We start from the raw sequence: 17,832 nt of genomic DNA, 5'->3' as shown, positions 1-17,832 counted from the left end.
CATAAGATGTGATATATATTATCTCCTACATAAACATTACTAAAAATGATGTCTATATAAAGAATACTTGTATGAAATGTAGGTCACTATAGATAACAATTTAAAACTTTTTGATGCCTCTGAGAAGGGTCTGTTTTTCTTAACCAGGCAAGTTCATAAAATTAGTGTTGATTTCTCAAATCCACAAGAATTGTCTTACGATGTACAACAAAGTTGTATATTGTCATTGATACTGTTCAACAGTTGAGCATCTATGAAATCATTGGAATAAATTATCCAAAGATCTGGGGTGAGATGTTAATATGCTAAAGAAACCCAGCTCTGTTTTTTATTTTCGAAAGTTACATAGACACAGATCACAGCCTAGAATAACTTTCTAGGGCCCCTCTTAGATTGATTGAATGAAAGCAAGTAGATGGAGACTGAATCCAGGCAAAATGGGGATAGTGAGGTTTCCTATTCAAGTATATCCATGTAGAATTCTTTCTGTAACCAGTATGTGGCTTCTGGAGGCTCAAGAGATAACATCTGATATGCCAGCTGTGATCCTTTCTGTAGATTTGGAATCTCGCAACTGTAATTTAGTACTGTGTAACCTTGAGAAGCATTGCTGCGGTGCATTCAGTAAGTAACTCTATACTCATATGAAAATTAAAATCCTGTCCATTAAAAGTTTTGTAAATGAACCCAAAAGCAAGGATGAAGTTCTGTCTATGTGGTTGGTGAAATCTATGTGGATCAGGATCAGAAGTTATTTGGTGGTGGCAACTCAGTTCCTGCAAAAGGATGGAGTCAATTATTAAATGATAAATAATTGATTTTTGAGGGATTTCCCGCTCTGAGTTATGCATTTATATTTTGTTAGTCGAGATTACAGTAAGAAGAGAAAGTGAAGCTAACAACCAATGTATATAAATGCTATTATTCTTACAGCACTTTCTGCTTCCATCTGGGGATTCAGGTAGATTGGTAAAGAAAAAGCAATATATATGCGTTGTATATGCGATATAACACTGTATCACCAGATAGTGCTGTGGAGTACCATTTTTCCCTACCAGATTTCCCTGTGTAAATTTACAACGTGTTTAACTGAAACGCTTCTTTGATGTGTCTAGATCCAGCCTGGGATTTAGCTTAAAATGTTTCCCAAAAGAGAGGAGGAGAAGGCCTCAATATTTGATTCCCAATCAAGTTTAAATGAGGACTTTGTCCAGAAATTTTCTGACATGTACACTGCTGCCTCTTGAGGATAGCCACTCAAAACTAAAATTAGAGGGAGTCAAAGCAATATTTTTCTCTGCAGGCTCCAGTGTTCTAACTTGCCAGTTTATGTTCTGGGCTCACTATACCTGCTTCTCTCCTGTCTTCCTTTATTTTTATTTATCTAACTACATTTCTGCCTCCCTAAATTGGCTGCCATCTCTGAACTGCCCCTACTTGTGCAATATATGGATCTAATTATTCCTCAACTTTGTCTTAGTTCTTTCATGAGATCTGCCACAGCTTTCTGTCTAGACCAGGGGTCAGCAAACCTTTTCAGCAGGGGGCTAGTCCACTGTCCCTCAGACCTTGTGGGGGGCCAGACTATATTTTGAAAAAAGAAAAGAAAAAAGGAACAAATTCCTATGCCCCACAAATAACCCAGGGATGCATTTTAAATAAAACGACACATCCTACTCATGTAAAAACACGCTGATTTCTGGACCTCCGTGGGCCGGATTTAGAAGGTGATTGGGCCGGATCTAACCACCAGGCCTTAGTTTGCCTACCCATGGTCTAGACTCTGTTCTTACTCCTGCTGAAACTTGTAATTCCAGCACTAAGACTTAGCTACCTGCAGCCCAGAATTTACATTCTGCAAGTACTGAAATATTTGTTATACCTTATTAATGACTTTGGCTATGGCATGTTGTGTGTGTGTGTGTGTGTGTGTGTGTGTGTAAATAAAGATCATGCGTATTCTAAATACCACCAGAACAGAAAAGTCAACTTAGTTGACACAGGAAGGTGCTTCATTCTGTTTTGCATTGTTCTCACTTCTTTCTTTCAAAGTCCTTAAAAAAACCACACACAACCAACTTCCAGGGAAGAAAGTAAGTTAAAATCAGCACTTCAGCATATAAATTACTAATGATTTCTGCAGCTATGTTATACTATCAACTGTTTTAAACTCTTTGGGTTGTATCCCAAGCATTGCTAATGGGGTTCCACTGGCAGTTTCCTCTCCTCCCCCTGTGAGCCCCCCAACATCTGCAGAGGGTGCCTTGACCCTCTGGAGGTGCTTTTGAGAGCATGCAGGGGAGAGGAGGGGCAAGTTCTGTTCCAATAGGTCAAGTCTCTTAAACCAGCAAAACACTGGATACTACCCTGATTTTCTTTTTATTTGAAGAGTATTTATTTTAACATTTTTACTCATTTTCAAGGCAGTTAATAAAAACATTTTAAATGTAGAAAATCTCTGTAGTGAAAATAGCAGACTGATTAAATCAAATACACCCTTTTCTATTTTAATAGTTCAAATCACATAAATATGCTGTCACTCTAAGTCACTCTGTCATTTTCACACTGAATAACGCAGATAATAAATTTGAGTGAAAAGAGAGACTATCTGTTCAGTTTAAATAAATAGAAAAGGGAAACAAGGAAGTTTGCTAATGAGCAAATATTAACAAGCCAAATAAAGACTTGTATAAGCCAGCTCCCTGTAGAACACATCCTTGGGGATCCTGCCATCTTCCATTCTGTGGGCATGACCAAGCCAGCAGAGACATTGCTGAGACAGGAGTGCAAACATACTGGGAATGTGGGCTTGGGAGAGGACATCTTCGTTTGAGATTCTGTCCTGCCACGTGATGCCCAAATTCCTCTTGATGCTAAGCATTTGGAAGGCATTGAGACATCGGGTCTTGCAGTTGTAAGCTGCCCATGACTCACTTCTATAAAGTAGCATGCTCAACATGCAAGCCTGGCAGAACTTCATCTTGGTATTGGTCATTAGCATCACATTCTCCCAAACCCTTTTGGAGAGGTTAGCCATTGCTGTAGCTGCTTTGCCAATACTCTTGTCCAGATTAGCATCAATTGAGAGGTTGCTGATTATGGTGGAACCCTGGGAGACCAAATTGTCTACCATCTCAAGCTTGTGGTCACCAATGCTGATGTGTGGAGTGCTGGTGATGTCCTGACCCAGGATGTTGGTTTTTGTCATGCTGGTGTTAATGCCAAACTCCCTGCAAGCTTGGGCAAAATGGTTGATGAGTCTTTGTAGACCTTCCTTGGAGTACACTGTCAAGACTGTGTCATCTGCAAGCATCTCTCGGATGAAGATCTGCCACACTTTTGTTTTGGCACAGAGATGTGCCAGGTTGAACAGAACTCCGTTACTGTTTGAATGAAAATACATACCATCTTCAGTCGAGCTGAAGGTATATGAAAGCACCAAGGAGAAGAATTTGTCAAAGAGAGTTGAGGCAAGAACACAGCCCTGCTACATGTCACTCTTTATAGGGAAGGCATCCAAGGATTCACCATCATACAGAATGGTGCCACACATGTTCTCCTGGAAGGACAATATCATATTGTGAAGCTTAGATGGATATCCTTTCTTGTTGAGCAGTGTGAAGAAGAGTCTCTTATGGCTGATGATATCCAAGACCTCTGTCAGGTAAATGAAGGCAATGTCCAATGGGCATCTCTGTTCTCTGCATTTATCCTGCAGCTGGTACAGTGAGAAAATAATGTTGACTGTTGACCTCTGAGCTCTAAAGTCTCAATGTGATTTGGGATAGATCCTGTCAGTGAGTGACTGCAATTTAATGTGTTTTACATTGAAGTATTTATTGTGTGTGTGTGTGTGTGTGTGTGTGTGTGCGCGTGCTTAATATGTCAGAATGACTGTCTGTTGTATTTATATTCTTGAATAGTAACATTTAATTCATCCACACATTAGAAAGTGAAATTTGTCAGAATGCCTGACTGATGCTTATAACGTCTGGTAAAAGTTCATAAATGCTCATGCAAAAATAAATCTCAAAGGTGCCACAAGCCTCAAATTGCTTTTACGTTTTGTTTTTATTTCCACATGCACTTCTAGATTACATTCTAAACTTCAGTGAAAGAAATTAAGCCTGCTATAATCCTATAAACACTTGCCTGGGAGTAAGTCCCATTCAATTGAATAAGGTTTGCTCTTCTGAGTAGGTATGGATACAATTGCACTGTTAACCTGTGAAAGATCCCTCTTAATATTTATTTTTCCCTTTCCATCACGCTTCATTAGTTGAGAGTAGTGAGGCTCTTTGGCCTATTGTGAATAGCATTTGGGAATAGCATTTCAGAAGCTGTAGGGACAAACAAATCAAACTACTTGGCTACGCAAAAACAGATGTAGGTCTACTCTAGGGCAGTCAGATCACACAATATAAGTAGAATTTAATAACCCAAACAGGTAGGGTACGACAACAAAAAGATTAGCACTACCCATTTTTGTGAGAAACACATGGGGGGGAAACCTACAAAAAAACACATTTTCTTTGCATCACTGAAAAGAGAAAGGACCAACTTTCACAGCAGCTCTGTGGGCAATATTCTGATAATTCTGTCAGCTGTTGAAAAGAAATCCTGACCAACCCATTATTATCGGGTGAGCATGAGAAAGCTGAGATTGCATGCATGTGAGGGAACCACACAAAACAGCAGCAGCGCACCTTTCTCCACAGTAGTTCTTACTGCCCATGAAACAAACTGATTTTGAACTTTAAAAAGCAGATTTGATTTTCAGCAATTAGAACATCCACAGTGAAAAGGGAAACAAAACAAAGATCCAGCCCCACATATAGTTCAATGCCATACATACACATCTTTCCATTCTTTGGATTCTGGCCAAAGATTTTTCAAAGGTCAATTGCACATTATATTTAAATGATTATAATGCTCTCAGCATGTAGCTAATATTTGGCAAAAAATATAATTGCAATTATTTGCTATATAAATATTCAAAACACTGAATGGGGATTTATAAGCAAAAATACAAATGACAATGGTTTTTGTGCTCTCAGTTATATCAATCTTTTTGTGATGCCAAAGCTAATGGTCACTTTACAATTAAGTCATCCATCATCTGCATAGTCTCTTTTAAACCAAAGAAGAAGATTATGCTTCCACATGTTTTCTATAATGCTGTATTCACTTTATACACGCTAGACATGATCAGCCCTCGTTCATTTTATACTAGAACACTGTTAATGGTACTACAGCTGTAGATTTAAAATATTACGTTTTGCAAACAAATGACTTAGGTGGGATTTAAGCTGCCTGTATGTGCAAGACTGCAACCCAATACTAATGCATTAAATGTTAGATGCATAAGAAACACCTATGAATTCAAAAGGTGTATTTCTGAATAGCAGCTGCAATACTGTTTCAACCTAAAGTACTAGAATGCCAGCAGTTTTTCATGCACAGAACTTAAGGTACTTAAAATCTGCTTCATTACTATACACCAGCAGTTTTCAAAACAGTTACATTTGACTAGGTAACAGGATATGTTCAAATTGCAGATATAATTACTGCACATCCAAGAAGCTATAAAATGTTCACAAGCAAATCCCTTTGACCTTGTTAATGTCTGCTCCTTGTTAATCTAAGGCAAACATTGTTTGTAGATTGCATTTGTTATAAAATATGAAAAAGGAAGGAAATCCCTTAACAGTTGTTATTGATTCCAGCATTTACGGACGGAGTTTAAGTGCTGTTTACAAAACAGAACAGATGCAGATGCTAACAAAAAGGTAAACAATTGTTGCATGGCTTACTGCCAGACTCTGAGCCAATATATTAAACTCCAAGTGAAGCACATTTCCCCTATGGATTGCACTTATTGCCACTTCATTTCCTATGTGCACTGTCTCTCTATTGCTGTGCCTAGCAGTAAGCTATTCCAGTTCTTTTGTGACCCCTGAGGCCTGGTGCTACCTCACACAGCCATTAGTGAAGGGAATTGCATGTGTCTGACACGGCCTGAAACCAATTATTTGATATTTTCTTCAGAATGATGCCCAACTCTGTTGGGAATGAGCAATCATGAAATAATTTACCTCCTGATTTAATTTTTTCCTGCACAAATTAGTTGTAGTCTGAGCTAGCTATACACAGCTGTCTGTTACATATCTCCGTCTTATCAAGATTATACTTGAAATGATGAAGAAGGGGGCTGAATAGAATAGATTGGGGAATCCTGTTTTAAAAAGGCATTGACAAGTTTATCAGATATACTGATCACATGTACTTTTTGCTGATTGAAAATGACAGAATCATAAAGAACTATCAGTACACTAGGGGAAACCACAAGGATGCAAACCATTATCAAAGTGTTTAAGGCTTAAAAAAAAGTGGCCAGCTTCTCAGTTCCCTTTTGCTCTGCTACAATCTAGGGATATGAAAATATCTTGAGGGGCAGGGATAATAGATTCAAATGAAACCAAGCAACCAGCCTACACTTTGCAGTTTACACTATTCCTCTCAAAATAAAAAGAAGTATATACTTTCCTACTTGTAATTCTAGATATGTATCTGTGTGCCCAATACTTCATCATGTCAAAATTATAAAAGCCTATGAAAGATCGCCAATCATGGAAAACATGCACAAAATATGCATGTTCTGTATTTCATACTTATTACTATGAACTGCAAAGAAACCCAGTAAGAGATGACACAAGTCACTTTTAAGGGAACCACTAATCATAAAGCACTATGTTTCATAAACTCTATCAGTGAAAATATAGGCTGGAATCCAAAGAACAGTACAATTAGTTCCAGGCGCTCAAGAGGGCTTTGAGCATGTGTTTCCCGAACAGCAGCTGCCATGCCACATGGCAAGCTTCTTTTGAAGATGAGAGGTGTTTCAAAAGCAGAGTCTGAGGTGACATGGGTTTGTTATTCAAAGAAATAAAAAAATCTCACTAGCCATGCCTTTCAAAAGGCTAGTGGAAATAAATGTGAACTAACAAGTCTTCTAGAAACCCTTGCTGATATTCAGGAACAATATTACAATTCAAAAGCAAACTGATGGGTACAGAACATCGGCAAAATTATGGAGGGCACACAAGTAATCAGGAAGATAGTTTTTCTTATTACAGTTTCATATAGCTGTTAAATAGCATTGAGGACAATCTGGAGCTTTATGGACATCCTGTTTTCTCATGTGAGAGCAGGGTGGCCATTTTGGATGCTGTGACCTCATGCGATTTCAGACAGAGATCTCACCCTGAAAAATGCAGGTTTTGTAGGGCTGCAATCTCATGCAACTCCCCAAAACACGTTTTGGGCAATGTAAAGCATGGCCCTGAAAAAAGGAAATATTATGTGTTACATAATCTCACATCATGACTCACACAGGAGCATGGGTGGGAAGATACATGTCCAAGTTCTGGGACTCAAGATGCTGGAGGGTATGGTTTATGGCAGTAATTTTCAATCAGTGTGCCCTGGCACCCTGGGGTGCCTTGAATGATGATCTGGGGAGTCGCAGGCAACACTGGCCTCTTCCCTGCCCACCCTCCTCTGATGCCCTCTTGTGTCTCTGCCTCCCAAAGGCTTGCACGGCTGTTTGTTGCAGTTGCCCTGGCTACAAGCTCTGAAGGCAAATGGTGCCTCAGGGGGTGCTGGTTGCCAGAAGCTGAAGCAGCCTCCGAGTAAGCAAGCAAGCAGGTAAGGGAGCCCAGCCAGTTAGTCCTAGCTGTTGGTAATGGACAGACAAGTCCCAGGCCTCTGTGGAGCAGTGTGAGAAGGCACCTCTCTTTGGGGCGGGGGGGGGGGGAGCTCAGGGACCAGGGACAATAGTAGCGACTCCCCAGAGGACTCCCAAGGAGAGGGAAGAGGAGAGGAGGCTGAGGGAATACTCCACAAAGGAGGGTATTCAACAAAGGGTGAGAGGCTGCTAGCTCTGCAGGCAAGGGGTGACATAACTGGGCTCCTGAGCCCCATAGGGGTGCCACAGAAAGAATGTAGTTGGTCAAGTGAGCTGTGGACTCAAAAAGGTTGAAAATCTCTGGTTTATGGAAACATTATGAATGCTTTAGTAAGCATGAATGTTTAAGATCATTGTCTATTAAAAAAATGATTGCTGCAAATTAAATAAAACCAATTATACTTTTTTATTGCACACAGAGAGAGAGAGAGTGCACAACATGGGAAATAGAAACCTATGCTAAGTGAACATATAAATGTGGGGCAGGGTTGATGCATCAAGACCTATATATTTAAATATTACTTTCTCACAGAAACCAACGTAACCTGCACAAAAAAATTAATGAGCCATTTCTTTAAAAAAAAATAAAAATCATAAAGCTAACTAAGCCTCACACTAATGAAGGTATACAAAATGCCCCACAACTTAATGGTATCTCACCAAGGAGCATCTAATTACATTCTGCTCAGGAGACAGCTTGTGTGTGTTGAAAAGAGTCGCGTAAAGAGTCATGTATCAATTTCCTTGTCAAACAATACTGTAGGAGCCTTAGGAACCTCTTCAGGAGACCTTTTAGAAGTCCTCCTTCTTTTGACGTTCATAGCCCTCTATTATTTCCTTTACACACTACTGTATGTTCCTAAGAAAAACCAACTTAATAATTCCCTCTCAACTTCTTTGTCACACTCTTTTATTAAAGAGACTACTCTAATATATAAATCTCAGACTGACCTTTGACCGCTCAAAAGAAAATGGATTGAAGAGTAAATCACTTTCATCTTTTATACTTGGGAGGAGAATGCAATAATTAGGGGGCATGGTGAGTTAAATGTTCTTTTCACCCTTAGGAAGAACACCCAGGTGTGCAAAGGAAGCTTTGAGATGAAAATAATTAGTGTTTCCTAATTGGAAATATTCTTACCAAATGAAAAAATGTTCAAAATTTATATTGCTTTTTTGTTTGCAGAGTGTGCATAAGAAAATCAAATCACAGACGTGAATCTTTGTAACTTTTGCAGGATTCAAATAGACATTACATAAGCAAAAATAAAAATGCATCTGTAAAAATAGATATTTAAATGACAAATATTAATACATCTAATATTTTGTTTCTTTCAAATAATACGTGCAAGAATAAGAAAGCCTTTAAGAAGTCATCTTTTAAATATAATAGGGGTCAATAATGAAATTCTACTGTTGAGCTTCACGTTATGGGATTAATAACTGATTTGAAGCAACAGTAAGGCTTTTGGACATGCCAGCAGCTTTGAAATTTCTTCAGCTCAATTGATATTTCGGTAACTTAGCTAGTATCATCATACCCCCTACTATAAATTTAAAAGTAGCAAGCTTAATTCTTTTGCAATATTTTTAAAGTGTCATGCTGCCTCTAGAAACAAATACTGTATGTGGCCCTAGGGTATTATAGATAGGAAACTTTCAAGCCTCTGTTTCATTATTTATTTAGAATTCATCCTTATATTCCCAAGCCATACACTATATTTCAGACACAGTTATAATATTATAAAATGTTGCCAGTAAAAGTTAACATAAATTATGGACAGTATGCAACTAACTTGTTCCATCAGAGCAAGGATTTCTGCTTGCACAGCAGAACTTCCTCCCCTCTCCTATCCCTGTACACTCCTTAAATCTGTTCGGAGGTTTACCCCAATGCTGGGGTAGTTTGTGGGATGACACAAGGTACTTATGGGGAGGGAAAGGGGGAAGGGAGTTCAATTCCACAAGCAAAAATCCTTGCACTGATGGAACAAGGTACCGCCCTCTGGTAACATCCAGGTAAATGTTATTCTTTTCTATGTCTGATTCTAACTGATTCTAACTGTGCTCATCAGTTCCACTGCGGCTCAGGGGAGTGCAACAAACTTAGTACATCAGCTGTGATTTGTCACTGTGTTAATTAATTCTGACTTTCTTCTTGATAAAATACATGCTGCATAAGGAACCTATGGCCTAGTTCATGTGACTATTGTCACCTTCATTGCATACCTTTAGGTGCCAGATGAAAACGTTTTTCTTCAACCAAGTGTTCAGATGATTAACATTCTATGGTTTTTTAAATGTGTTTGTGGAAGGGGAGTTATTGGTTTGTTTTAATTTCATTTTGGTTTTATTATGTATTGTGTATTTTCATTTTGTATTTGTCTGTTGTGAACTGCCTTGGGTGGTATACACATTTAATAAATAATAAAAATAAATAAAATTGTTTGTCATTTTTAATCAGTATTCTTCTGCCTAGTTATCATTAAATGCCCAAGTAATGTCATGAAAGAGAATACAAAATTTGGTTACAAATATCTTGGTAATATAAAAAGAAGCTAAATGAATGAAAATGCAACCATTTAAAATACCTTCAGGTATATAGTGCCAAGGCCATTTAGGGCATTAAAGGTCAGCACCAACACTTTGAATTGTGCTTGGAAACATACTGGGAATCAATGTAGTATGTTTTTCAAGACCGGTATTATATGGTCCCAGCAGCCACTCCCAGTCACCGGTCTACCTGTCACATTCTGTATTAGTTGTAGTTTCCGAGTCACCGTCAAAGGTAAGCCCCACATTTAGTGCATGGCAGTAGTCCAAGTGGGGGCATGTACCACTCTGGTGAGACAGTGAGCAGGCAGGTAGGGTCTCACCCAGGGTAGCAGATGGAATTGGTAGACAGCCGTCTGGACAGCTGTGAGTCCAAAATGACTCCCAGGCTGCACTCCATGGTCCTTCAGAGGCACAGTTACTCCATTCAGAACCAGGGAGTCCCCCACAGTTGCCTGCCCTTCTCCCCCAGAAACAGTACTTCTGTCTTACTGGGATTCAGCCTCAATCCATTAGCTGCCATCCATCCTCCAACTGCCTCCAGACATTCGCACAGGACCTTCACCACCTTCACTAGTTCTAATCTAAATGAGAGGTGAACACCCAGCCCAACCCCAGAGCTTCATATAGATGTTAAAAAGCATGGGGGAGAGGACAGAGCCCTGAGGTAGTAAGATAAATATTATTATTTATAATAAGATAAATATTATTTTAATGAAAATGAAGTTAAAATAATACAGACTCTCTGAACTCATCTGCAATGTGTCTCATCCATTGCCTTATCTGTTGATGGCATTTTCAGAAGACGTATTTTAGAACACAATACCTATCAGCTATTTAAAAACTAAGTTCAAGATTAAGTCCTTGTTTAAAAAGCGTAACTAATATTTAAGTAAAAGGGCTATTGCAGTTTAAGACAGTCCCTCCCTCAGGCTAGATCTGGCTCCTTGTGGTCTCTCATCTGGCCCATAGTTTCTCTTCCTCCCCCCCCCCTGCCCCTTCCTTCTTGAAAGCAGCAGATCATTGCATTTCTGTGCACCCAGCAGTGAAAAAACCCAAGCTTCTTGTGGAAGAACAGAGCAACCTCATCACAATAAACAAACAGTTCACTTTTCTTTTTTGCAGGATGCTTAGAAAGAGGCTTACCTCCAAATCCTCCTCTTGCACCTGGCTGTTCAGATGCAAACATGAAAGGATAAGAACTGCCCAAATCTCCGAAGCTGCCTCACCCCTGCTCACCCCAACATGACCTAATTTGCACTAGTAAGAAGGTAACAAAGTATGTCCAGTTCCTTTGCTCACAAGAAGACAAGAGGGGGAGTAACTTGAAGCAAATTGTCATGGGTTTATCTCTATGATCTGCCTACACTCAAGCAGACAAACACAGCCTACAATTGGGAATAGAAGAATATAGATGGATGTTGCTTAAGCCTTGCCATTGAGGGTTTGTGGCTACCGTATTCATGTACTTATGTCCTTCACTGGACATGTATGAGACACATGTATGAGAAATGAAAGGATAAAAACAATTAAGATAATTAAGATAATTAAATAACTAATAACTAATAATTAATTAAGATAAACGAAAGGATAAAAACAATTAAGACAATTCATGGAAAAAAATGCCACTAACCCCCAACATGAGGTACTCCTCTGTGTTTCTTTGAGTTCTTGCTTGCTTTAACACCATGTAATGCATTTTCCTTAAACTGAAGCTCACAAAGTGTTTCAAGAAGAACGGTCATTTCTTCCGTGATGGTATCCAAATAAGTTTCATTAATAAACTTCAGTGTTGAAGAAGGGTCAATAATTGCGCTCAGTACATAGAAATCTTCTTTTATCATTGCACACAATGCAGGAATTGAGTTTTCATAACCATGAACCATCTTTTCAAAGTTTGTTTCACCCATGCTTTCTAGAACACATTTCTGTAAAAGATCACTAACCAATTTATTCTGCATTTTTTGATACTTCTCCAGAACTTCTGCCTCAGGATATAGAAATAAAAGCTGCTGTAGACACCGAGTTTTAAACTGCAGTTGCTGTTGTAAGGTACCAGTTTTTGTTTCATTATGATTTTGCAGCTGGTTTACTAAGAAGCGCCGAAGATGTAATCTTACATCATCCCAAATATACTGTGTATCCATTGCAGAATCATCTTCAACACCATGAAGGGAAGCACTGGATATAAACTCAAAAGATGTCCCACTTGGAGTACAGGGAAATAAGACACCACATTGACTGGAGAGATCAAGAAGAAAGTGAAGAATAGTTTCTTCTTGGTTTTGTTCATCCTTCAGTAAGCTTTGCTAAGAGAAAATAAATAACAATATGCTAAGTTATGTGAATGACTCCATTTAAAGTAAACAATGATACCATAATGATACCATAAACCACAATATCTACACACACCTGCATACATTTATGTAAGTCCTCTAATAAAGTCTGTTGGCATGTAAAACCTTAGTCTCTGTGTTAACACACAGGAAGTTTAGTATCAAAAAATAAAATAATATACACCTCTAAAAATTCACCTCTAAAAATTCACCTTCAGAGCTTTGGGGGTACTTCTGGATCATCTGCTGTCACTTGAGGCTCCATCAGCTTCAGCTGGTGGTCCAGCTGTACCCCTATCTGGACAGGGATAGCCTAACCTCTATGTTCTGGTAACTTCTAGGTTAGATTACTGCAACTAGGTTAGATTACTGCAGCACCTGCAACACAGTATACCTGAAGGAACATCTCCACCCCCATCATTCAGCCCAGACACTGAGGTTACAGGGAACCAAGTAGAGGGCCTTCTCAGTAGTGGCGCCTGCCTTTTGGAACACCCTACCATCAGATGCCAAGGAAATAAACAATTATCTGACTTTAGAAGACATCTGAAGGCAACCCTGTATCTGGAAATTTTTAATGTCTAATGTTTTACAATTTTTTATGCTGTAAGTCACCTACAGTGGCTGGGGAAATCCAGCCAGATGGGCGGGGTATAAATAATAAAATTGTTGTTGTTGATGTTACACAGTATACGTAAGGCTGCCTCTGAAGATGGTCTGGAAACTTCAGCTAGTGCAGAATGCGGTGGCCAGACAATCTGAGCATAGTACATGAATCCTGGCCCAGCTGCACTGGCTACGTAGTTGCTGGGCTCAATTCAAAGGGGCGATTTTGACCTATAAAGCCTTAAACATGTCAGGACTACAATACCTCAAGGCCCACCTCTCCCCATATGAACTGCCCCAGACCCTGTGATCATCAACATCAGAGGCCCTTCTTTTTGTGTTTCCTACACAAGAGATCCAGAGGGTGACAACACAAAAACAGGCTTTTTCTGTGGTAGCTCCCCGCTTGTGGAATGCTCTCCCCGGGGAGGCCTGCCTAGCACCTTGATTGTATATATTTAGGTGCCAGGTGAAAACGTTCCTCAGGCCTTTGACTTTGGCTGATTAACATTTTATATACTTTTAAATGCATTTGAAATTCTATAAGATCAAATGTTCTAATGCTAAATGTAACAGTGTTTACAGTAGTCACTGTTCTCATAGTCCAACTTCATCCTATTATGGACACAAAAGGCTGAAAGGAGGTTGAACATTTCATATTATGCTGGGTAACATAATTACCTTGAAAACTGGAAGAAAAATGTGAATTTTACTTTTAAAAGTAAGTTATGACTAATTCCTACAACTAAATGGAATTCTTTCCCATTTGTTCTGGATGGAGCCTAGATATTAGGAGTTCAATATGAACTCATTTACATGTGCATAAATCTAACTTAAATAAATTAGACATGGATGAATAAATGCAAAATTCCAGCCTACTAGGGCAGAAGGATTAAATAAAGTTTCTCAAGAGCTTCTGAAAAACTTAAAGAAAATGAGCTGATTTACGTAGTACTTTTTTGCTGGTGCAAGCAGTCTTGGCCCCCTGGCAATGCAGACAAACAAAATGGGTTGTTTTGGAAATCACAGACATGGCTGACAGCAATTTCCATGATTATGACAGCTGAACAAAAATAAAAAATAATGGACACAATTCATTTAACTCACAATTGACTGTTTTAGTTTATACGTGAATCATACAATAGTTAGTCTATGGACTGTATGACTAGCCATAGGTATCTTTAAGCTTTCTAGAATTAAAATAAGATTCCTCAAGGGGAGAAAATGTAAATTTCCTACCTATAAACCTCTATCTCCATAGGGCATTGAACACCACTGAGATCCTCTTGGAGCTCAAAGGCATAACCATGCAGTTTGCTTCCTCCTGTAGAAGGAGTAGCCCACCATACCCAGACAAAACTAGAGAAGATCACAAGTGCATGAGTGTCATCAACAGCTTAAATCATGGGTAGGCAACCTAAGGCCCAGGGGCCAGATGCGGCCCAATCGCCTTCTCAATCTGGCCAGCGGACAGTCTGGGAATCAGTGTGTTTTTACATGAGTAGGATGTGTCATTTTATTTAAAATGCATCTCTGGGGTATTTGTGGGGCCTGCCTGGTGTTTTTACATGAGTAGAATGTGTGCTTTTTTAAAAAATGCATCTCTGGGTTATTTGTGGGGCAGAGGAATTTGTTCATTATTTTTTTTCAAAATATAGTCCGGCCCACCACATGGTCTGAGGGATGGTGGATCGGCCCACGGCTGAAAAAGGTTGCTTAAATTCACTCTCTTGAAACTCTGCAAAGGCTTCAAAAATGAATTCAACTATAAAACAAAGCCCAGATTACTTGTCACGCTCCAGTCCCAAAACACATCAGGTTCTAGGAGCACTTCTTTTAGTGGTTTCTTTTAGAGGAAGAAGTAATTCTGAATAGCTCTACCTGGGAGCAGCGGTAGCAGTTGCCATCCTGAAAGTGTTCAATGCCCACCAGGGACTTTGAAAGGAAGGAAAGCTGTTTGTTTGTATACCATCCTTCATCTAAAGATCTCAGGGTGGTGCCAGAAGTTTAACAACCTCTTCCTGAATTCTGTTTCATTATATGTATTTTATTACTGTGTTTAGTTATACATGTAATATGTCTTAATAAAAAGGATTTTTTTAACCCTCTATTGGTTTCTCAAAGTACAATATTTATTTGCACTCTAGGAGAGAATAGTGTAATATTGCATTATATTACACATGGACTCACAATAATATAATTTTAAATAACAGGGCATATTTGTGTACGTAATATACAAATGCACAGATACAAATTAATCCACTCACTATTTTTGCAATTCCTAGAGCAGATTAGCACAGAAATTACTAATCTTCAAGATATATAGGAAGTTATGAGAAATATTACATTTAAACAATCTTAACTTTCTATGAGATTGTAAAATATGCTATTTTATTAAAGATAGCATAAAAGCTCAATAGCTTTCAAACCAGCCAATGGGCTTCTTTCTTATGGAATATGAATCCAAAAATGTCATCCACAAGAAAGTGCTGCTGCTTTTGAAGCTTAAACAGAAATATTTTCAATTACAAAAGCCTACCTAAACCTAAGCAGTGTTCAAAGTCTTTTCAAATTGAAAATACATCCCTAAAATGGTCACCAGGTGGTTTACACACACCATTTTGGAGTTGGTACTCCTAAAAGAAGAGTTCCTGCAGCTGGCTTTGAAGCTTTGCAAGCTTAGTTTCCCATTTCAAAGTCTTTTTGAAAACTGCCTATGTTAAGGCAGGCTTTTGTATTTGAAAGTCAAGGTTTCAAAAGGCTTCAAACAGTGCTGCAGGTGCCTATCGGAAGAAATGTATCCAAAATGGTGGACACAGGCTCTTTCAGAGTAGACTGTACATATCCTATGAGTGTATTTTATTGGTGGTAACCAAACACAATCAAGTTAATTTGCAAATATACCACAATTTTATAAATGCTTTAATAAGCTCCTCACAGTTCAAACAAAAATTGTACTGATTTTTATTAAGGTGTTAGAATTTTCAGGCTAAGAATTTACATAGTACCTTACAGAATATTTGTACTTGTCTCTTCTTAACTGATCACTTTACACATTTAATCTTGATGGATTACAGATCGGAATATATTCATTTTTCCAAAAAATATTATCAGTGGAATGAATTCAATGTTGTGCTAAAGTGCATTTTGGATTGCCAGATGGAATGATCCCACCCCGGTGTGCTGTTCTATGGGTTCTCCTGATTCCTGCCAATTTAAGGGGGGGGGGCGCATGGAAGGAGGAGAGGAGAGACAGCCCCATTGTGCAAGAGGCAGTCCTTGCATGGAGCATCCATTGACAGGACTCATTAGCTGATACCCACTCAGAATCTAGAATTCTGATTTAACTGATTTCAGAATGTTTAAACAAATGCCAGTAAATAAAACTTAATTACATAAATTCAGTAATAGCTTTCAATATGTGTGTGACTAAAACCTATGCTTTTTATTCTGTCTTGTATATTGTATACAGTGGATCAAATAGCTGAACAACTGCAGAAGAAAAAAGATAATTACACATGCCTGAATCATTTTTTTTTCCAAGGAAGATGTCTGAAGAAATGAGTCAAATAGAAGTGATGAGATTTGAAGCTCTAGGCTAATTAACAATTTGAAAATTAACAAATCACTGGATCCAAGTGACATCTACAGGGGCTCTTCGGGAATTCAATGTGAAATTACAGGTTTACTTAAAAAAAAAAGAAATTGCCACTAAAATAAGTCTTTATACTAATGGTTTTAAAGTCATTTTAATTGTTTAGTCTTTAGCTAAATATAATACCAATTTTTATGACGTAATAAAGAGAGGAGCAAACTAGGAAATTACAGGCCACTTAATCAAGATGGTTCAATCTCTTTAAAATGCTTGTGATTATTTAAAGCCATAATAACAGTTCAGCTAGAATTTTACTGCAGATCAAGAAAAGTACCACCAATTTCAAGAGGATGCCAACAAGGTTAATGAGCTAAGACAAAGAAGCTAAAAGAGGAAAGAAGGTTTCCTTCAGAAAACAGAAGCCTTGTGCAAATGAACAGCATGAAGAGGAACACAAACTTTGGCAAGTAAAATACAAACATATAAAATGCAAAAAATGGGGGGGGGGGACACCCGACAAGCATATAATTAAACACATTAAGATCAACAATAACAAAATATTTAAATAACAGAGGCTGCACCCCTGGCTCACTAGCTCCAACTACCCCACTCCCTTGACCTTGCAGATACCCTACCTGTTGCCCCCTAGATCTCAATCCCTACCCCATTAACCCCTTAGAAGAGTCAGCCTGGCAGGAGAAGCACCACAGGAAGGAGGCTTGAAGAGGTGGCCAGTCCAGGGATCTGCTGCTGACACCAACTTCCCCATGCTGATTCTTCATCCTAATCTGTGGCAGAAGCATTTTTCATACCTTCCACTTTCCCCTTTTTTCTTTTCTCATTCTTTTATTATTTTTTATCATTAAGAGGACTGTGCACACATGAAGCTGATGGCTGGTGAAGGACCCTATGTGAGAGGCAGGGAAGGGAAGATATCCAAGGCTGGGAGGTTTGAAGAAGAAAGGGAAGCTCTGAGGTGTGAGCTGGGAGGATCC

The 17,832-nt window shown here is 38.7% G+C and overlaps 1 protein-coding gene and 1 long non-coding RNA gene across 5 annotated transcripts in view; one reads left to right on the top strand and one right to left on the bottom strand.

Moving 5' to 3' along the window:
• KIAA0825 overlaps window positions 1-17,832 on the bottom strand; it is a 188,878-nt gene that overhangs the window by 151,977 nt on the left and 19,069 nt on the right. For all 4 annotated transcript variants that reach the window (XM_083703117.1, XM_083703116.1, XM_083703118.1 and 1 more), the window contains one exon: window positions 11,934-12,609. In XM_083703117.1, the coding sequence (XP_083559243.1) occupies window positions 11,934-12,609 (676 nt within the window). The remainder of the gene's footprint in view (window positions 1-11,933; window positions 12,610-17,832) is intronic.
• On the top strand, window positions 4,090-12,585 carry LOC310827385. The gene is made up of 3 exons (XR_014556325.1): window positions 4,090-11,571; window positions 12,280-12,352; window positions 12,453-12,585. It is a non-coding gene; the product is annotated as an uncharacterized lncRNA (long non-coding RNA).

Source organism: Podarcis gaigeae, assembly GCF_964106915.1.
Source record: "Podarcis gaigeae genome assembly, chromosome: 11".
Classification (NCBI taxonomy): Eukaryota; Metazoa; Chordata; class Lepidosauria; order Squamata; family Lacertidae; genus Podarcis; species Podarcis gaigeae.
Note: the sequence above shows the minus strand (reverse complement) of the source record. Positions and strands in the feature narration are given on the sequence as shown.